The 23,017-nt window shown below is 44.8% G+C and overlaps 1 protein-coding gene across 2 annotated transcripts in view; it reads right to left on the bottom strand.

Moving 5' to 3' along the window:
• LARGE1 (LARGE xylosyl- and glucuronyltransferase 1) overlaps positions 1-23,017 on the bottom strand; it is a 514,791-nt gene that overhangs the window by 241,313 nt on the left and 250,461 nt on the right. For both annotated transcript variants that reach the window (XM_012801262.2, XM_023509378.1), the window contains exon 6: positions 16,140-16,263. In XM_012801262.2, the coding sequence (XP_012656716.1) occupies positions 16,140-16,263 (124 nt within the window). The remainder of the gene's footprint in view (positions 1-16,139; positions 16,264-23,017) is intronic.

Raw genomic sequence — 23,017 nt, 5'->3', positions numbered from 1 at the left:
GGAGGGGCAGAGGTTATGAGCAGGTGCATGCTAACAGGACCCCTGAGGGAGAGGCAGAGGGTCGCTCCACATGAACTTCACAGTATGGAGACCAGTCAGACATATGACTGATACACATCAAAGGTATTTAACAAATAAGTTACTCCCTGATAAATGGCTGAAGGAACTAAGGAAATTTCATCCCAATATATGAGTCCTTAGTATAAAAAATATTTTAGATTGAAGGCCAGTCAAGGTCAAGAAACACTGGAGGGGGGCTTCCCTCTATCTGCATAAACTGGACTGGCCTGATTGTATCAAAGGGAACAACTGATTCACCTCCCCCCAACTTGTTATCTCAAAATATTTCAGAAATGGGGGTCAGGAACATAGGTGGACAGAGTGCGAATCACTTGGGTCATGAACACCTCTCTCCCAGGTTAATCTACAAGTCACTCTATTTCTGCCCCCAGCCATTCACCCTCCATAGCAACCTCCCTAGTGACTGTTTATGCCCTGTCTTCCTCAATCCTCCCTCTCCCTGATAGGCTGATATAAAGAAATCCATTAGAAAATTGGGCTATCACTCTGTGATTTTTCCCTGTGCACATACTATATACATCCTTTCTCTTATTACTCTCCCTTAATTGTGAGCTGACCTTTCAGTGAACTTTCAGGGAAAGGGCAAGTTCCTCCCTCCCCTCGGTGGCATAAAGATCAGGCAAAACACAGGTGGCGGGACAAAGTAGCCAGAGGACCCAAATATTAACAAACAGCAGGATGAAGACAGTTTTCTTGAGAATGTGAACTGAGTTGCCCCGGTACAGAGAGGGAGAGAAGGCTTCATACTCAGGTAACATGGTGAACCAGGTGACCCCAAGACCCCTCACAGTGTAAACTCTTTAGACAGAAATAACACACGTGTGTGTGTGTGTGTGTGTGTGTATAAAACTGGAGTCAGAGTGAAAACAAAACTAGAAAAATTAAAAGCAAGTGCAAGTCAGAAAATCAGAACATAAGTGATTCTTGCAGCCAAGTACGGCCCAGAAGGAGAGAGAACTCTGGCTGGTTAGAACCCCCCGTCCTGTTCTCTTTGTATAAGGGAGATTTAGATATAAACCGCGGCACACAGAAAGGAAGAACAGGAGGGGTGCTGATTTTTACCTTGGTGGCCTCTGGAGTGGGGGTTGGGGGTGGGGAGATCGTCCGTGAGAATCAGCACCTTGCCGCTGTACCACTCAACAACAGTGTGTGGGCTGAACTCCAGCTACCTGTGAAATCAGACAGCTCTCAAGTGCAGAATTTAATTCAAAGTGATTAGGAATGGCAGCACCTCCGGCAATTGGCAGCAATAAATGCAAATCTCCCTTGAGGCGGAGACAACATTTCGTGTCAGTGTTGCCTTAACACCTTGCTGACCGGTCACCAGTTACCGATCAGGTAACACGGATAGTTTCGGTGCAAAAGTGCCGATCAGCGATGTGTTAACACAGCAGCTGTTCCTGGACTCATGTCTCCCAGTCTCAATTCCCAGCTGCCCCCAGTTCAGCCTATTTGATTCTTTCTCCCCTGCTCATCTCTCAGCTGCTCATCACACAGAATCACTCAGCGCCTCTAACATCTTAACACAGTGTTGACCTGCAATTTTACACAGAAACTGTCCATGTCACTGGGTAACACGTGACCGGTCAGGAGTGTGTTAGAGCAGCGTGAAATGTTCTCTGTTGGCCCGTTCTGGGGAGGGTTCAAAGCCAGGCCCAAGGCTCAGTTCCTGCTTCCCCACCAAGAAGTCTCTACTTTCAGATTCTGCATCTGCAAAAAGATCATCACAGCACTGGCTTGCGAGAATGCAAAGAGATAACGCACATTAAATGGGTATCTGGTTTGGGATAAATGCCGGCTAAACTTTGCCTTATTACTGAGAAGGGCCACTAAGAAAGGGACTTCCGAGGGGGGGGTGGCAGGAAAACGTGGCCTGCTGAACCAGGAGGTTCATATGAATGAATGTGGGTCTGAGTAACCTAGGACACCAATGACCAGCAGAAAGAGACAAAGATCAATAACCAATAGAAAAGGTAACAGGGCCTGGGGCCTCAGAGAGACCGGGGAAAGGACTTGCAGCCAATTTCAAATTAAGAGAAAGAACATATTGCTACCCGTGCTGGCCTCTGCGTCTTTCTCTGTCACCTTCTCTCCATCATGACAGGCACCCATTTCCAGCTCTCTCTGTGCGGCTCCGGTTGTCCTCTCACTTCCCATTCATTTTTGCTTTTGACTCCAGCCCTGCCTTGGTTGAACCGTCTACCTTAGCTGAGTAATCAAACTAGGGCAACTGGGGACCCCCGATCCCTATGATTTATAGTCATCTCACGACCACTTTTCCCATGTGTGCTGTTGTGTACATCTTACTCATTTTACTCATTATCTTGCTCTTTAACATTTCTGCCATAGTTCGTTATTATTTGACGGCAGTTTGCCATCTGATAAACCAAAGTTAATCTAACATAATAGTTTAGTGAATTATAACTCATTAAAATTGATATTTTTAGTTTTGTTTTTCTTTATGTTCTTACTTCACACACGTCTGCTATTAACTTGACATTCCCTTCTGCTTTCCTTAGGGACATACCGTTGTTCACATTTCAATTACTGAACGGAGATGCATTTATCACCATCGCTGTTTTTGAATAATGAAAGATTTGAAGGCTACTAAAACATCTCCAGCGAGAGCGCTGGGCACATTCCATAAACTTCAATGTGAAACGTCCCTCTTCTGTTGTTTTCAAAATAGGCTATCACTTCAGGGTTTATTTCCTTCTGGGTTAAATAAGCATTTCAGAAAATCCTTTACCCTCCTCTAATTTTGAAGTCTTTCGAGCCTCCTATTTAAACATTTGCTTCTGCTAGGAAGTTTTACAGAGCTGCAGTCAAAAGTGGGACCTATATAAGTTTTATGGTTTGGAATTTAAGAGGCTTTCTCACGCCCTCGTATACCATCATTTATGTGATTTTTTTTTTCAAGAATATTTCAAAATCCATTTTTACTCAATTTGATAGACATGTGGTTTGATATTTATTGGTATTGATTACGTTTTTAAAATTGTTTTCATCAGTAACAATAGGATTTGCCTTTTTAAAGCTGAAACTCTTCCCAATGTATCTCATATCTCTATCAATTTTTATATTTGGGAGTTTTTCATCTGGAAAATAACTTGGCCATTACCTCCTCTTACAGGTATTAAGCACATTAACTTAAAATTATTAATTTTATCTAATTAAGCATATTTTATTATATTTGAGTTACCCTGAGGTTAACATAATCACACCACGTCTGTCTTCATATCTGTGAGACATCTTAACTACAGGTTTTATTTCTAAATATTATAATTTCTTTTTGGTGTTAAGATAATAACTATGGCTAAAACTGCTACTTAATCAAGAATTAAAGTTTTTGTCCAGTAATAGAAGACTTCAAAGCACCTACATTTATTAAAATAACTGATGTTTGGTTTTACTTTTATAATAGCAATTTTATACATTCTTTTTCAGTTTTGAGAAAAAATTCACATCGTGACAACTCAGCCTTTGTTAATGTACATTCCAATTTAAAAAATGTACATTGTTTGCAATGGCCCAGGCAATCGATTTATAGAACAATTTGATCACCCTCCAAAGTTCCTTCATGCCCTTTCTAGGGGATGATCCTCACCACATCACCCTTTGATCCTATAAACGTCTTCTTCTTCTTCTTTTTTTTTTTTTTGAGACAGAGCCTCAAGCTGTCCCCCTGGGTAGAGTGCTGTGGCATCACAGCCCACAGTAACCTCCAACTCCTGGGCTCAAGCGAGTCTCCTGCCTCAGCCTCCTAAGTAGCTGGGACCACAGGTGCCCACAACACCGCCCAGCTATTTTTTGGTTGCAGCCGTCATTGTTGTTTGGCAGGCCCGGGTTGGATTTGAACCCGCCACCTTAGGTGTATGTGGCTGGTGCCTTAGCCACTTGAGCCACAGGCACTGAGCTGATCCTATAAACTTCTGCTCTGCTTTCAAGAACGTCACATAAATGGAACCACTCGACCTGGCATCTTTTATGCCCGGCTTTTTTCACTTGTTTTCTTAGTGTGAAAAAGAAACTTTCTTACCGCCTTTTCACTGACGTCATCCCATCATGTCATCGGTTCGTTTCTTTGTCATCCCTGAGCTATACCACAGTTGTTTCCATTGTATACATATGTCACAGTTTTGTTTTGTTTTTTTAATCAAATCTCTAATCCACGGACATCTAATGTCTGTGAATAAAACTGCTATGAATATCCTATACATTTTTTTGAGTGCACATATGTTTTTATTTCTCTTGAATGCATAGCCAGGAATGGAACCCACTAGGGCAAAATGTGAGCTCACGTTTAACTTTTCGTAAACTGCTAAACTGTCTTCCAAAGCATCTGGGTCCCTTTATGCTGCTGTCAGTAACGCAGGGGAGCAGCAGCTGTCCCAGATCCACACCAACCCTTCTGTACCCTCGGGGGTTTTACAGGCAGCCCCTGCAGTGAGTAGAAAGAGGCATCTCTCTATGTCATAATTTGCATTTCCCGGATAACTAATGATATTGACCATTTCCTAGAGATTTTTTTTTTTTTTTGCCAATTCTATGTTTTCGTGAGTGATGTGTTTCTAAAAATATGTTGCCCATTTTTAAAATGAGTCGTCCTCTTGTTCTTGTTGTGAGAGTTCCTTTATATACCCCAGATATGTTTTTTTTTTTTTTTTTTATTAAAGAGGTGCTGGATAAATATTTTCTCCTAGTATGTGGCTTATCCTTTTATTTTCTTCTTAATGTCTTAGAAAGAGCGATCATGTTCAGTTTAGAAAAAAGTCCAATTATCAATTTTTTACAGTTTTTTGGTGCTATTAAAAAACATCATTACCTAACATTAGGTAATCTGTGATTTGGACACATTATTATAGTGAGAAGGCTAATAAAAGAATTTTATTCTTCTAAGATAATATGTTTATCTCCATCCTTCGCCCTGGCAGGCTGGAAGCCAAGCTTCATAGGCCATCATGACTTCTTTCTTGTTTTGTTTTCTTCTATAAGTTCTACAGTATCAGCGTTTACATTTAGGTGTAAACTTCATTTCAAGTTAATTTTTGTATACGGCATACGGGTTAGTTTTCTCCCATACGGTTATCTAATATTCCAGCAACAGTATTTTTTCTTTCTCATTTTCCTTGCTTCCTATTTTATGTAGCCTCTCTTTCATTTGCAATAATCACCTCTCCAATAACTTAGATTTTTTTTATTTCAATGGATTTAGGGGGTACAAGTGGGTCTTTTGCTAGCGGATAAGCTGTATAGTGGTAAAATCAGGGCTTTCAGTGTTCCTGTCATCAGAGTAACGCACACTGTGCCCGACAGTTGGTCCCTCACTCGGCTCCCCCTCCTTCTAAATCTCCAATGGCCAGTGCACCAAACCATGTGAAATGCAGCCCTGTGGTTTAGCTCCCACTTAGGAGTAAGCACATGTGGTATTCGTGTTTTTGTTCCTGAGATACTTCACTTAGGATAATGGCCTCCAGTTTTATCCAAGTGCTACAAAAGACGTTCTTTCTTTCTTTCTTTTTTTGTTACAGTTTGGCCGGGGCTGGGTTCGAACCCACCACCCTCAGTATACGGGGCCGGTGCCCTACTCACTGAGCCACAGGTGCCGCCTTACTTCTTTCTTTCTCATGGCTGAGTAGGATCCGTGATGTAGACATACACTGCATTTTGCTTATTCCCTCACCAGTTGATAGTCACTTAAGTTGATTCCCTATCCTTGCAATTGTGAATTGTGCTGTGATAAACATACAAGAGCAGATGTCTTATTGAAATACTGACTTCTTTTCCTTGGGGCAGACACCAGTAGTGGGACTGCAGGATCAAACGGTAGGTCTACTTTTTAGTTCTTTCAGGAGTCCCCGTCCTGTTTTCCACAGAGGTTGTCCTAATCTGCATTCCCCCCAACTGCGTAGACGCATTTCCTTTTCACTGCATCTGCACCCAAATCTACTGTTTGGGGACTTTTCAATAATAATCATTCTGAATTACAACTTTATTAGCAGTCGCATTTGAACTTGGCTGAAACAGCTTACTTTTTTCCTGGGAGAATCAAAGTGAAGGGTTAAAACATACCATCAAATTTTTAAAATTTGGCAACTTTTAAACCCAATCAACACTTCCCAGGGTGTTTTAAAATGACTATAATCAGCTTGTTATTTGTATATGCTTCTAAGACAAACTTCAGGACTTGCATTCAGCTTTGTAGCTGACTTAAAACAATTATTTACAGATCATTCTACATGTAATTTCTTTCAGTATACATAGCCTGCTGCTTTATTACAAGACCTTTTCATTCCTGAACATCCACTTTGATTACTATTTTGGTGGGCTGGCAAATAACCTACAATGTTTCTTTAAGAAATATATGCTGGGACAGCGCCTGTGGCTCAGTGGGTAGGGCACTGGCCCCATATACCGAGGGTGGCAGGTTCAAACCCAGCCCCGGTCAAACTGCAACAAAAAATAGCTGGGCGTTGTGCCTGTGGTCCTAGTTATTTGGGAGGCTGAGGCAAGAGAATCACCTAAGCCCAAGAGCTAGAGGTTGCTGTGAGCTGTGATGCCACAGCACTCTACTAAGGGCCATAAAGTGAGACTCTGCCTTTACAAAAAAATAAATAAAATAAAAAATAAAAAAAGAAATATACACTGGTGTTGTGTATTTTCTGAGTTTCCACATAATACATCCTTTCTTCCGTTACCTTCAATCAAGAGAGAACTTGGCTGGTATTCTTGGGTCTCTGTCTATTTTGCTCAAAACTCTTCAAATGTTTTATTTAGACACATTACTATAGTGAAAAGGCTGAGAAGAGATTTTTATTCTTCTAAGATAATATATTTCTCTCTACCTTTTGCCCTTATGTAAGTGTCAAAGGCCATTCAAGTGCAGGTTGGAAGCCAAGCCTCACACCCTGTCCATAGCCACCATCAACCACGTGTAGCTACAGAGCCTGACTACCCAGCACGTCCACCCTGAGATGTTTAAAGCATACAACAGATCCAGGACGCACACAAAAAAGAGAATGTAAAATATCTCATTGATTAGTTTTTAAATGCTGATCACACATTGAAATGATAATATTTGGGGTGAACTGAATTAAATAAGTTATTTTTGAAATTCATCTCTTGTTATACTTTGTTTTTTAAAATGTGGCTGCCAGAAAATTTAACATCGCACAATGACTTGCTGTTATTTTTCTATCAGACCGTACTGCTCAAGGGTCAGACTACTTAAATTCATAGTTAGTTCCATGACATATTAGCTGAGTGATGTGAACAAGTCTCTTACAAGCTTTTGTTTCCTTGCCTGGAAATGGTTTCTGGTAAGGATAAAATAAGATTATGCATGTTAAGCATATTATGCTGGCACATAATCAATTCTTATTAATGAGAATTATTATTCTTAAAGGAAAGATTTTTTTTTCCTCAGAGACAGTCTCACTTTGTTGTCCTCACTAGAGCGCTGTGGCGTCACATAATTCACAGCAACCTCCAATTCCTGGGCTTAGGCAATTCTCTTACCTCAGCCTCCTTATTAGCTGTGATTATAGGCGCGCACAACACCCGGCTATTTTTTTGTTGCAGTTTGGCCAAGGCCGGGTTCGAACTCGCCACCCTTGGTATATGGGGCTGGTGCCCTACTCACTGAGCCACAGGTGCCGCCCAAGATTAATACTTGTATTCAAATCCTTTTCTAGCAGTGCACTAAATAAAGGCAACTTACAAATGATTTTACCAGGATTGCAGAGATTCCTTTTGATCTGCATATGTGCAATTTTTTTCTGCTCTTGAAAATTGTCCTTGAATTCATCATCCTCTAGATAAAGTGACCAATCCCTGGCCTCTGAAATGCCTGGAGCCCCTAATTATCATTAACTGTTCACCATTCAACCTCAGACACTCAATCCTAGGCTATCTACCATGCTGGGGAGAAATGTATCTCATCTAAAACACCAAAACTCTTAACATTTCACTCCCCAAATCTAGGCTTTTTCCCTTTCAAAACATTTGAACAACTGTTCTCACTGCAAAATTTCCTAACCTTATAATTGCCAGGTCACTGTGCCCATCACTCCTCACTATCCACCTAATACCTCTGGTCCATCTTTCTTCTTGTGTGTTTGTTGTTTATTTGTTTGATCCAGCTTAAATTCCCAAGTGCATCATTCTGGAATCAATACAGTTGCTTTTAACTCAAGGTTGGGGTAGGTAAGACTTGAGGCATACAAGAATAGCCCTCCCTAGAAAACCAGAAGAATAAGATTTTACCATCAGATCCACCTGTCATGAATAGCCTTCTACTCATTCTTTTTGCAAATTCCTCACTAATAAAAGAAAACATGTCCCTCTCTGTAGTTTGAAGTTCTTGGAAGGACACAATGAAATGGGGTAAACCAAAGCTAAAGTCCTTCTTTATCAAGGTGAACGATCTATGAATGGAAGACCCCTGGCAAATGAGAATGAGAGGGAAAGAATGGTCTTGAGGGGAAAAAGGTTAGTCAGGGGACACTTAGTTGCTACAAAGGAGTTTAAGTCTCTGAGCTCAGATCAATTACAGCTCCATGTGGGGCACATCACACATGTGGCTCTAGGACAGGTGCTGTAACATGAAGAACCATAGGGAATGAGAAAGAGATGGGACAGAGACACAATGGGACTGATTCCTGCAAGTCAGCAGCCTGGAAACCATTTGTTATACAACTAGGTCAGAAATGTAAGTGTCAGCTAAGCCCCAAGCAGTGTCATTTGAGGCATAGTTGGAGAAGCAGGGCAGTAACTACTGAGAAGAAGAGAAGGCTCAGGAGATATGCCAGGTCTTCACACAACTGGTTGACTCACCCTGTGTAGCTCCAATGCACAGAGGTCATTGCTAGGGGGCCACACTGGCCAGGTTTTGTCCTAAGAGCTGGGAATAGAGGTAGAAGTTACAGACCTTGCCCTCCACAGTCTAGTAGAGAAGGCAGATGAGTTAACAGACAAATGACACACATGCTTGCATTGGTCTTTGTTAATGCTCAGGACCAATGGGGGAGAATCAAAAAGATGAAGATTTCAGTAACGCGTAAGGAGAATATTGCTAATAGAGTTTCTAAATAGGGAACAAGGTCCTCTGGGAGGTAATGATCTCTTATCTCTGGAAGGATTCAAAAGCTGAAGATTAATGACCATTTGTATAAAATATTATAGAAGAAAGTGGAAGGTTATGCCAGATGACTGCCAAGTTCCTTCCTAATTAAGATTCTACGATTCTCAAAAGGGGACGAGGCCCATTCATTAGAAGACTGTGTTAGATAAAGAAAAAATTTTGCCTGTGTGTAAAGTGAATTGAACAACTGATATAAAAAGGTTCTTTTCTAATGCAGATCAGAATTGCTGTTCATTGTCTACAAATTTTCCATGTCCAACATTTCATAGTCTTCCAGATACAAAAAGGTATGGCTTCAAATGTGTCACCTCACGTAGCCATGTCCATTCTGTGGCCCCACCCTCCCTGTGTGAGAGAGAACAGCCCTTTCCAAAGGCCAGAGATGCATCACTGGCCTTTCCAAACCAGCCCTCGTGCTCACAAACCACATGGATAATCCAAGAACCAATAAAACAATAAAGAAAATAAAAGAATGATGATTTCTGCAGACTTGCATCTAATATTTAACCTCTGCCAGCCTTCCTGTAGAACATGGAGCCACAAAGGAAATTAAAGAAAAAGAAACAAGAGCATAAATTCATCAACTATTCTAGAAGAACAAACCAGAATGTGCCTCCTTTGTTAAGAGGGCAACAGGCATTATTACAGAAGTGGCACTGACACAGCGGGCTTGGAAAAGAGATTCACAAGGTTAATTACAGCCATGTTCAAATATATGAAAGGCGGGCATGTTAAAGAGGAAATAGAATCTGTGGAGTGCTGACAGGGTGCCAAGCCCTGTGTTTTCCATTAGAAAGACCTTAGTTAACTGCACTTGATCTTCACCAAGAGAACTAGAGCTACCAATTTTGATAGGATACTTGTGCCTACACGTATTAATATATTTTTAGAGCGTTGGACAGGGAATTCAGTTCTCATCACTCTGCAGGGCATCCTGGAGTAGATCGTGCCCCCTGTGAGACATGTCCTGGTCTCCTCTCCTTCCTCTGTAGGCCCAGCGTCACTGGCACTGTTCTAGCCTCCTGGCGTATTCGGTCACAGCACCTGCTAAGTGTGGGCCTTTGAACTATATCCCAGGCTCGGGCAATCAGGAAACTCAGGCATATGCTAAAAAGAAACACATGAGTGATCTCGGACAATTTCCTTGCCCCTCCTGGCCCAATTTGTTCCCCTAAACAAATTTGTTCTCACCCAAATTGTATATATTAGGCTTCCTTTCAGCCCTGGGACCCCACGATTTTATGTGCTTGCCAGTCTCTCCCAGCCGCCAATGTCCACCACTCAAGAATACCCCTTCTCTAGTTGCGAGTGGGTAGGCAGCCGTCTGCTCATATCCACAGGACGTAGTATGAGTTGACTCCCAAAGGACTGCAGGGACTGAGGGACCACAGTCACCTGACGACAGCCTCTGTCACACTGTCTAGAAAGCAGCACACAGGCAATTAAGTGTGAGCAGGAGGCCAATTGTTAGCGTCCACCATCCACGTTTTCTGTAACTACAGTCCTGAATGCTACTTCACAGTCTTTCTGAGGTTGGTAACGAGCAGGTATCAGGTCTGAGAGAAAAGGGGATAAATTAGGGCTCCCCGCCAGACAGGTGAATCATGAAACAGCCACTGCCCCAGCCATTTCCCTTTGGGAGCTCGTGATCACACGTGCCCGGGTGGTGGCATGGGGCTGACTTTCTGGGCCAACCAGGGCAAGATCCACGACTGGTAGGCGTGCGGCGGTTTGTGTAAATACTGGCAAGGAGTGTTCTGCTGATTTAGAGCCCTCTGTCTAGAGGGAAGCTGCATAGTTTAGGACGTGATCCTTGGACGGGAGCACAAGGCCATCCCACTCCTCAGCTGCAGCCTTAGAGCGGGTTCCCTTTCATCCCCCTCGGGAAGCTCCTTGCCCAGCAGGCCTTCATGGAGAGGGTTCGTGCTTAATGCATTTGTTCTTTAGGAACCCTGCACACAATTGCAGCATCTCAGCTTAAACAAGCCACACTGAGAGAAACAGAACACAAGAGGAGCAGCATGATGATGGAATCAGACACGGCTCTGCCAGGTATCAGGAATGTGATTCGCAGCTACTCGAACTCTCCAAGCCTCAGTTTCATTATGTATAATGAGGATAAATAATAACAGGACCCACTCTGGACAGGTGTGAGAGTTCCATGTAAAAAATGAAAACAGGGGGAGGGTCTCTTTAGCAACAGATGTTAGACCACAGCAGCCTGAGAGCCAAAGTCGCTGAGAAGAGGAATTTCGAGTTAAAGAGCAACTTGACAGTGGTAACTTCATTCCCCAGAGGCTACGGCCCATGCCGCCTTCCTTCCCTTACGACCCACCCCACGTCCATGTCTGTGAATCATACAACCCCACAGCTCATATCCTCTCATCTGGAAAGGGGAAAGTCAAACATTAACCTCAGCATTTATTAGCAACCTAATCTCAGGCAAACACTCTTCATTTCTGGGCTGGAAATAATGCACTATCTATCTGTGAGACAGAGGTAACCATCCTCCTCGCTCTATCCCACAGGGCTGCTGTGAGGAGTAAACACCGGCTCGCACCATCCACAAAGCTCCGCACAGAGACGTTCCCTTCTCCGCATCTGTTGACAGCGGCTACGTCTTTTGAGTGGTGTTCAGAGCGTAAAGAGGCCCTCAGTCCCGGCAGCCTGTTGATACGGGGGCTAGAAGGCTGGAAATTAAATGAGCCGTGTAAACATCAGGAAGACCAATGAGTATTGCACAGGCCACAGAGACAGGCAGCCTGAGTGATTGCTGTTTGCAAATCCACACTAATTGGTCGTTATGGAGGGAAGCGTTGCCAGTCCGTCACCGATTTCCCACAGTTTGGTTTTAATCACGCACCGATCCCTTACAAACTTCCCGCTCCCTATTACTCCATTCTCCAGCACCAACCGATATAATAAGGGGGCGACAGTAGCACTCCTGAGAAATGTCATTTCCAACGTTTGTACAAAGTGATTCCTCAGAGCTGTAACAGGGGAGGCTGTCATGTGCGTCTGCTCAGAGTTTCGTGTGACACACTTCTGAGCGCAGATGCGGAGCACAGCACGAGTCCACTTTCCTCCGGTCCTTCCTCCTTACCTAACATCACCTACTGGATGTGTCCCCTTCCTGGCTGCACATGTCATGGAAAGACACCTGCCCCAGGGTCTGCCCTCGGGATGCGGCCTGGTACAGACAGGGCTGCCTTATTTATGCCACCGCTGGGTCACTGACGTAAGCACACACAGCTGCCCCCCCAAGTCACACGGCTCAACAGACCTCAGGAATGTGGTGCCCCTCACAGTGATAAAGAAACCCTTTGCTATGGCTTTATTATTCTTAGCTCTGAATTTATTGTGTATCGGTCATTTAGGGAGCCTTTTCATAAGCCAAGCATCACACCAGCCATTAGGGATACAAAGGTGATGAAAACAGACACGATCTTGGTTTGAGACCTTCCGGTGTAAGGCAGAGACAGCCATTTATCAGCTCATCACATGGAGGCCTGAAAGATTACGCCCTAATGAGATCACTGCAGAAGTGTGTGATCCTATGCGAACACGTAACAAAAGAACCCCTATGAGATGATGAGGACAAGGGAAGGTGACATGAGCAAAAAAACTTGGAATTACTTAGCAGTGGGGGAGAGGAAGGAGACTGGGGGACAGAATTCAACAGAGAAGAAATAACCTGTGGAGCCCCCCTGGGAAGGAAGGAGCAGAGCAAATTAAGATGGGAGCGGGAGGCAAGTGGCGCAAGCCTGAGGCAGGAGGTGCAGGAGGAGAGTGCGGGAAACCCGAGGCCGTCAGATCCGGTGGCTTCCATCTGCAGCGCAGTTGGAAACCAGGGAAGGCTTTATACAGAGGAAAGGGTGGCATGACTGGGCTTGCGCCTTGTAAAGCTGACGTTTGCTAATGACCGAGAATAGATTAGGGAGAGGAGAGGACGGCAGAACAGAAGGGAAGAGACTATTCTGGAAAAAAAAAAAAAAAGGCCGTTGTGCTGGGAAGGATCACAAAAGCTTGGATTAGGTACAGGGGAGGAGAAGCCACGCAAGGACGCAGTGTGGTTAGTGCCAGGGTGAGGGAGAGGGACACCTCAGTGACTAAGTAGACGGGGCTGCCACAGCCAGTGGGGGGCTCTGGTGAGGGCAGTGGGCAGATCACGGCTTTGGGTTTGTTGAGACGGATTAGGTGCAAATTACTACTACTATTATCGCCATGGAAAAATCCTGTTTTATAAAATGCTGTCCTACTGGAGTCCAAAAATAGTCTCATGGGATTCAAGAACATGAGCAAGAGTGGTGATTGGCAGGGAAATAAAATGCAGGTGTTAGGGCCTTCCAGGCAGAGGACGGTAGTAGAGGTCTCCTTAGAGGACAAGCCTCTGAAGACAATATCCTCTTGGGCACATCAGCATTTTTTTAATTATTATTTTTTAAGACATGGAACTTCTATTTCAAATGGATAAAAATCCAGTGTGTAAAACAAAGGAGCACTGGTCTACCTGGATGAAGGAGAATCAGAGCACCAGGGCTTCCTCTCTTTCTCCCCTTTCATCCAAGACCCTGGGAATACATTCCAGCCACAGGTGCCTTATTCCTTCAACTTATCAGCTATTCATGGACTTCACAACAGGCCACAACACCAAGGACAATTTAAGTCATGCTGGCCCTGGCTGCATGTATCAGAGCAAAGCGTTATCGAGAATTTGCCATGTTGCAGAAGCTGGATCATCTATCTCATCGCACCCCTCCCTGAGTGGCTGGCCCACCCATTTGACAGATGAGAAAACCAAGGCTCAGAAACAGCCAGTTCTCTCAGTGGCAAACCAGGATTTAAACTTAGTTTTTTTTTTTCCCCCATTCACTTCGTGTTTTCTTAAACAGCGGAGAGTGCAGGCTTGTAAGGGACACGGCGCAGGGTCGCCAACTGAAGGGGGACAATGAATGCAGAGGCAGAAGCTTTGCCAGATGCCGCTCTCCTTCCCTGCTGCTTCCTCCCCATGGTGTTGGCGCTGAGACCCTGGGAGACGGAGTGTCTTGCTTTCACCTTAATTAGCGCAGCAATTTGCTAAATTTTGTTTTTCCCTTTTTAAGAGTGTTAATCAATTTTAGCTCAGAATAGATTGGAATGGCACGCAAATTACCACGACAATCCCCACATGCTAAATTTTGAACATCTCGATCAACCTCAGAGCCTGAAATATGGGAATATCAGAAACTCTGGCCGGCATCGCAGCGATCTGTTTAACATGTTACAGCTCTAAAGTGAAAAGATAATGGCCTTATGAGGTTTGGAATGAGCACTCTGCTCAGAATCAGCCTTACACCGAGGTGTTTAGTCCTTCCCAAGGAGATGGGAGACAGAGCATCGATGTATTTCTGCAAAGTTACATATACCTCTACTACCAATTTTTTAAACCCACAAGCGTGATAATGTACTTGCTATGCATAGAAATACAGAAAAGAATAATAAACACTTCCTCTCTCCCTACTCCATCATGAAGGGCCCAGGTGACAGACAGGGGAATACAGAATTTCTTCCTCTTCCCTGGAGACGTCGGGGAAGACCCTAAGAGGAGGAGGAACACAAGTGTGACAAGACAGGTGGGAAGGGCATGTTGGATGAGGGAACAGCATGAGCTCAGAAGAGAGGGCAAAGAGGACTACAGGTGTTCTCTGCTACCTAAAGTAAAGTTCGCAGGAGTAATAAGAGAGGAGACCACAAGCAGATTCAAGAGCCAGGACTTCTTAACCAGACTGTGACTCTCAATCATGACGCTGAAAAATTTTAACCAAGAGAGAAGATCGACTGTGCTTCATTTGGTTGAAAACGCTCCAACCCAGCATAATCCTTAATATTTATTCAGCAGGAGTCATTTGTTTTTTTAAATTTTTCTTTTCTAGGAATAAAGATTTCGGATATACTTTACTTTTTATTTCTGTCGACTATGAGAAGATTTTGGATGAGCTTGACTTTTATTTATTTCTTTCAGTTTAATAGGAGGGTACAGATGATTAGGTTACAATGTTGGTGCTTGTCACGTAAAGTCCAAATTGTAGTTGTGCCACACACCCAGGGGGTGCCACACGCCCTTGCATTGTGCCTGTTAGGTGACAAGATGCCAACCCCCCCTTTCCTCCTCTCTCCCTCGCCCTCATAAATCATTTAAATAACAAATCACTATATTGTCTCATTCGAGTCTCTTCATTGCCCCACAAGGTTGATATTAATTATAACCACCTTTCTATCAATGAGAAAGCAGGTCCAGCATAGGTAGGCGGATTTACTTTGTGTCTTATGACCAGTAAATAACAAACGCCACAAACCCAGGCCCATCACGCTCTGAGCTCAGCATTTACCTCACTGGGGAACAGAATTCTCTAGCTCAGTGTTTTTGAACCTTTTTATCTCATGGCACACTCGAACCTACAGTTCAACTTCCGAGGCACACTTAAATTATGTTGATCAAAAAGAAAAAAAAGAGTAAAGGAAAAGGATATACTTACGGTGCTTTGAACTTCTTTCAAAAATAATTTAATTAATGATCTTTACAAATTTTCACAGCACACTTAAGATCCTCCCACGGCACCCCAGTTGAAAACCACTGCTCTAGATAACAGCTATATCATAGATCACTTCCTTTTTTCCAGATGACAGTCTCCACCATCTGCAGAAAGCCTCAGTGGCCAGAAGTGCATGGAACGTGTGGACTCTAGGCTAATGGGGTGGTTAGGTTACTGCCTTTGAGTATAGAATCAGATTTGGGTGGCAAACAAGCTCAGTTGTGCCCTGGACATTTTCAGCTAGGAGCTGAGATTTCTGCCATTGCTACAGTCTGCCAAACCCCAAGCGAGAACAGCTTCCAGCTAGAGGAGCTAAGAGAGGCGTCCCTGCCCTCCACCTGTACCTTGAGCTCGTCCGCGTTGTAGAAGTCCACACGCACGGCGGGCACCATCCAGGTCTGGAAGAGCGTGGCCAGGATTTGCTCCGCGATGGAGTCGGCGATGAGGTGGAAGTGCAGAGGGTTCCGCCTGTGGAGTGAGTGGAGGGAGAGTCAGAGGCAGAGGGAGGGCTGGGCAATTCCAGCTGCAAACACACCTCTCCCCTGCTGTGGGGCTAGGCTCTAGCAGGAAATGGGGAAGCAAACCAGCCGTGTCACCAAACCAGTGCTTACTGGTGAGGACGTCAAGCTGGAACACAGAGAGGACATCTCATCCAATCTCAGCATTTAGGTGAAGTGACAGCAATGCACCAGAGAGGGGACAATCGCTGGTAACACCAGTTCAAGCCGACCACCCTCCCTGTTATTAGGCTGTCTGTGTTTCTGAAAGCCTTAAGTAGAGCACCTGTAACACTCTGGCCAACTTTTATATCCGCCTCCTGCACGTGTCATCGTTAAGGCAGAAACACGTGGTCAGAGGGCAGGGCCTTTTAGATTGGCTAGAGCTGGCAAGATGCTTCTTCTGTAGCACATGATAAGTTCTGTTTTCTGTGTATTTCTCTACAAAAGAAAACCACACTTTAAAGATGGAGTTTTCTAGGGCGGCGCCTGTGACTCAAAGAAGTAGGGCGCTAGCCCCCTATGCCAGAGGCAACGAGTTCAAACCCAGCCCCAGCCAAAAACTACAAAAAAAAAAGAATTGAGTTTTCTGAAATGCCCATCCTCGACTAGTGGCCTACCCTAACTTCCACTATTTCTACAGCTTTTATTCACTCAACCACAGTCAGCTGGACCTAACTGAGGCCAGCTCCAGAATATACAGGGGCATGACACAAGGGCAAAGCTTCTGGAATCAAATGGAAATGGGTGTTGCCATTGATTTGTGGGAACGCTGGGCACATCCCTTCTACCCTCAGCAGAGTTTCTTAATTCTGTAAAATGTATACAGCAACCCTCTCCTAGGGCTGCTGTGTCGATTAAATGAGATAATAAGGGTCACGCATAACATACCAAAAATAAACACGGCATGACAGCAAACAGCAGACACGCCTCACCGAGAACTGCTGGGCACAAAGCAACAGGCCAGGTGAGAAGTGCCATCGTCAATACTGTTGTGCTGCTAAATATCAGGCACCGCACCACCATGAACGCACCACCACTACTAGAATAAGGAGCGGTGAGAAATGCAAGAGTGTGACCCGGCCCACCTGACCTCAAGGAACTCACACTGTCCGCGGAGACAGACGAGCTGCAGTTAAATATAGAGAGGAGACAGAGTGGGGCGGCTACAGGAGAACACGGAGCCGTGCAGAAGGGGAGAAAAAGCAAGGCTAACTCTCGAGTGGTGTGGCGGGACGTGTAAGGGAAGAGGATAAGTGCAAGGCGGAGGAAGGAGAAGGAAGGGAGGAGGGGGATGCAATCTGGGATCCCGGGAGCAGCAGGAGACGAAGGCCGGGCCCTGGGAGACGGGCAGGGACTGGGGAGCAGGCTGCTTAGCCAGGAGTCCAGGGCTGCAGCAGAGGGGGGAGGAGAGCGTGGACAGCGGGCAGCACAGCGAATGTCTGATTAAACCGTGTGGACTGCAGGGAAGGTGGGGGGGGGGAGCACAGGACCTGCCTCCTGGCCCTCAACCTCCGGAGCAGTGGTTCCCGAGCCCTATCTTGACATCCAAAGGGATTTCAGGAGAGAGGATCTTAGATATAGGAAAAAATGGAGAGGAAGAAGCAGGTGACACCGAGGTTCCTGGTTTGGTGTCAACGTCTTCAGGACAGGGACTATAACAAGAAAGGCACACTGGAGGAAGATGATGGTGCACACCAAGTTCAAGGTTAATGCTGCATAAATGAACCTGGGAAACTGTGTCCTCAATAAATATCCCCACAACTGAAAAGAAAGCCATCTCTCCTCCTTCCATGCCACCATAATCCCCACCGTCAGAACAGCTGATGATGTATGTTGCATCAACAGGTCAGCATTAGGGCTCTGTTCTAGAACGTCTGAGTTGGAACTCTTGGCTGCAGCACTTTGCTGAGTGACCCTGAGCAAGTTACTACACCTCTCTAGGCCTCAATTTCCTCAGCTTCAAAACAGGAATAATCATGGGAAGGAATACTGCATCGGGTGATTGTGAGGTTAATATGCATCAGGTGCTTAGTGAAGTACCTGGCACGTGGACGTGGTCAAGTTTCCATAAATGTTAGCTACTACTGCTATTAACTTATGAGACTGCTATTTTCTGCATCGATCTTCCCACTAAAGTAAGTCTAATCAGTAACTCCATCCATAGACAAAAGAATAGGTTGAATGAATAAATGTCCAACGAATAGCTCTTAAGTAGAAAGCATAGGTTAGGTTCAACAGGGGTACAGTGAGGCATGAGCTAAGGGTGCTTTCTTCAGGCAGCTTGAAATCCAGCAGAGGCAAAAGAAAATCACCCAAGCACTAGAACAGGCGTGTGCCACTACACGGGGCTGCCACTCCCCACCACAGAGCTTGGGACTGGCCCACCTCCCAGGGAGCCACCTGCAAAGACTGACTTAGATGGAATTGTACAGGACATTCTTAGAGTTGGCTGGTGCACAACCTGCACAACCATACAGGGTGACTCTAGACGGAGAAGCACAGAAACTACAGGGGTGTGAGGGCAAAAGAGGCTGCTTCTTAGTCCTGGGAAATCTAGGAAGTTTCCATGATTCATACTCTAAGAGGAAGAGCCAGACAGGGTTTGGAGGCACAGCAGGCAGCAGATCCAAGATATAATTGCAGAAAGTTATAACCCGGTCACAGAGCAGTAGTTAGACCAGCGTGGGGTAAGAGGAGCAGGCTTTTAGAGGAAGGCAGTGCCAACAGTCAGATGGGGCTTCCCTCTGCCACGTTCTTCTTCCTCTGGTCTATTTCAAGTGTATCTACAGGAAGGCGGGTAAGGCAACAAGAAACTTACCCCACCTGTAGGGAGTAATGGTGTCTGCATTGTCCAATGGGTCAGCACACGACCTGAGCTTTCCCTACACAGGGTCCAGCCCACATGACCACTGACACCCGGCATTTGATGCTATCTGAGCAATCAAAGGCGGGGAAACCAGCAGCAGCTCATCTTCCTCCCATCAGGTGACATGCTCAGAGGGGTTCCACTGGTGTCCCATTTGGATACCACGATGAGAATCTGAGACCATCTAGAGAATGCAGTGACCCTCTCCTTCCAGATCTGCCACAAGCACCCGGCAACACTGCCCTCTGTGGAAGCAGAATGTTTACCCTGGGATTTAACTTGAGATCCTGGCTGCCCACGAGATGGTGCTACTGTCAGATCCCACAGGTTGGCCTCTGACTAGGAGGTTAAGTCCAACTTATGGTGACACAAGAGAGAGCCCAACTGTGGCCACAGATGAAAGAACATTCTATAACGCAAGACTAACAGCACCAGGGGTGATCACCTCACCGTGCGTGCCTCCTGAGTCCTGTTTCACATTCAGTTCCTCACTCAGGAAGGTAAGGAATAGTTTTAAGGCTAGAACCCAGCAAACTCCAAAATCAGCCAAAGACTATGACTCTACATCCTGTCCTCCTTTGTTCAAAGCAAGATTAGCAAGAGCTAGACAGATGTTAAGGGCGTATTACACCCAAGTGAATTTCACCAACTGAAGATAATAACAACTCATTCTAAGGAATAATTTTCCCAATATAGGATCCAAGGCTAGTTTTATATTTGTATACATGTAAAAGACTCTTTAATGCTAGTCATCAGCTATAAATACACGTTGTGAGCATTGCTTGAGGCCCAAGAGAAAAAAGGCTTCTGCTTGGCCAGGCCAGGTTGAGTCCACATCTTAAAACAGAGTGGGTCCCACACAGCTCGCCTGTATTAGTGCAAGATAGATTTTGCTGCCGTTCCAGCACTGGGGAACTGGCATTGTTTTTCGTTTGTTTGGCTGGAGCTCGGTTTGAACCCACCACCTCCAGCATATGGGGCCAGAGCCCTACTCCTCTGAGCCACAGGCGCCGCCAGGGAACCTGCACTGTTAAGACAAAATATGGCCTTCTAGTTCTTGAACACATTGCTGAAGGATCACCAGTTGTGTTTTCCTGTCCACATGTTCTTGACCGATCACAGATTAACTCACGTTTGCCCTTGCATTAGCTACTGCAATTTTTAAAACACAGGGGAATGTAGGATACCGTAAAAGCTTTCCTGATCAAGTCGTGGAATAACAGCCTGTGACATGGAAGAGACTCTGCATAAAACTGCTGGTCAGCAACATGGTAAGTGTGGCCTTTTGACTGACTCCAAATTTTACGCCACAAATCCTTTTGTGAAAAGGGGTGCAGCACAGAAAGATGAAGCTTTCATCGTCTCCTTTGGTGCTTAAAAAAGAACAATCTTGAAATCAGAAGGCCGCAGTTCCCCACCCCCACTCCTACGCCAAAGAGAGAAGGAAGCCCAGGTTTGCACTTCACTTAATGATCGATGCTCCTGCTGCCTCTGGGTCCCTTAACTGCTCCCTGTTCCAGGCTGGGATGCAATCAATACAGTACTACAAAGACGCCAAGATGAGCAGACCGTTGCATCCTTCCCGCCTTTCCGTTCTCATTTCATCAAGAATGTGCCACAGCCCCCTACAAGGCAAGCCGGGGTCTGTCTTCATTAAAATATCCAAGGATATCTGCGTGGAAATCATCTTTAATTATTGCGTTTACAATGCGACAGCAATTTGGGGGAAAGAAAGAACCGGTGATGGTAACTTGGATGCTCAGTGAATCTCTTGCACTTAGAGATTTAATAGAACTCATTTCAGAAAAATCATAGCGGCTGGAATGAGGGTTTTTCTGAGTGAGTTCAGTTTGAGAGAGGCCAAATGGCTTTGATAAGATGAGACGATTCAAGGACAAGTCTGTATCATGTCAGAAAAGCTCTCTAAGGGACAAGAACAGAGCAACTTCCAGAAGAATCAAAAGGTCTTGTGGTACAGTAAGAGCAGCATGGATTCCAGGTGTGGGCAGAGCCAAGGCTGGATATTTACTCACCTGTGACCTTGACAAGACACTGAGCCTCCCAGAGCCTTAGTTTCCTCACCCATTTGTGGGGATAATGACACTGCTGTACCAAGACACAATAATCCAGGTGAGGCTTAGCCTGTGAACTATAAAAATTAGTTCACCTTGGCTTCACATTTATGGGCAAGCCCAAATAGCAAAGATCTCACACCTGTTCAAAGACATTACCTGCCCATGCTATTTTCTTCAGTCTTACTAGAAACACAGATCCCTAGGCCTTTAAAACCTTTATTTAATACCTATACTCGGCACCAAAAAAAAAAGTACCAGAGGAAGAAGAGTGTAGAGAAAACAGTAATGATAACATTGTCTACACTGCCACCCAAAATGGGGATTAAAACTAAAAATAAGAATAATGATACTAAAAATGGTCACTTCATGCTGGTGAAGAGCTCAGACCCCGAAGCCAGAAGGACTGGGTCAAACCCAGCTCTGCCCATCCTCTCTGCGTGACCATGAACCATGACTTAACATCTGGGTCCTCAGTCTCACAGTTTATACAATGGTGATAACAACAGTGTCCACCTCACGGAGGCATGAGGAGTCAACGCACTGATATGGTGGTCCCCAACCTTTTTCACACCAGGGGCCAATTTCATGGAAGACAATTTTTCCACGGACTAGGATGGGGGTGGTGGGAATTAAATTCTCATAAACAGTGTGCACAGCTTATAGTGGGTCCCCTGCTCCTCCGGGAATCTAATCCCACCACTATGTGACTGGAGGCAGAGCTCGGGTGGCGATGCCAGTGATGGGGAGCGGCTGTAAATACAGATGAAGTGTCCATTGCTCACCCCCTGCTGTGCTGTCTGGCTCCTGAGAGGCCAGTCCATGGTCTGGGGATTGGTACTGCAGGACTAATCAATGCATCAAAGAGAAATCAGTGCCATACTTGGAACAGAGTCTGGGGCAGAGTGAGAGCCACAAGAGTATTTATCAAATAAATTAAATACAGATAAGTTTTACATACAGTCTATCTTTCCACATTCAAAACGGGGCTTTATGGCAGGGTGGAGCCCTCACCAAAAGCTCTAAGACATACAGTGACTTGCTCAGAGTCACCCAGTTCACACATGGCAGGGGCAGAACTGGAACCCAGTCTGCTTCTTCATTTTATTCCAAGCCTATGATCCTCCTTTCGCTACCCAAACACAGTTTCTAAGATGACTTTAAGCCTGAAAAAGCAACAAGACAATCAGAGGCAGACACTGGTCACACGTACGCTCTTTTATTCTCCATGTTCTACAAGAGCCCTACTGAAGTCTAATAAAAAAGAAAAAAACTACTTGATATGCAAAGTAAGGGAAATAACCCAGCTTCCTCCCACCATCAGGGCTGTAGAGTCTGAGTAAGTAGATCATCCCAGCAAACAAATATTAAATTTTTACAAGCTGATCCACCTTTCTGCCCAGGAGGTAAACACTTAGTTACTAAATAAATATTTCTTTTCTCTGCTTCCTAAGAGCTTGGTTTCCTTGGAGAACAGCAATATTGCTCAGTTTATTTGCAAATGAGATTGGAGTTACTGACATTCCCCTAACTTTTCTCTGAGTATCCCGCTATCTAGGTGACATGCACTGTGCTATTTTTAACTAGCTAATAAATAAGCCTTTATCACATATACTTGGTATAGACGTTTCTCATCCACCTTTTTTATTCTTCATAGAGGGTGCATAAGGACACGAACAAAAAAATATTCATTGAGAAATAAAACATCACCACCTCCACTTCTACCACCCAAACACAACACAAAAAAGTTCTGATTTTTATATATTCCTTGCTGGTCTCTCATC

The sequence above is a fragment of the Otolemur garnettii genome, unplaced genomic scaffold (assembly GCF_000181295.1).
Source record: "Otolemur garnettii isolate 467f Iridium unplaced genomic scaffold, OtoGar3 scaffold00007, whole genome shotgun sequence".
NCBI lineage: Eukaryota > Metazoa > Chordata > Mammalia > Primates > Galagidae > Otolemur > Otolemur garnettii.
The sequence above is the reverse complement of the archived record's forward strand: the minus strand, read 5'-3'. Positions and strand labels throughout refer to the sequence as shown.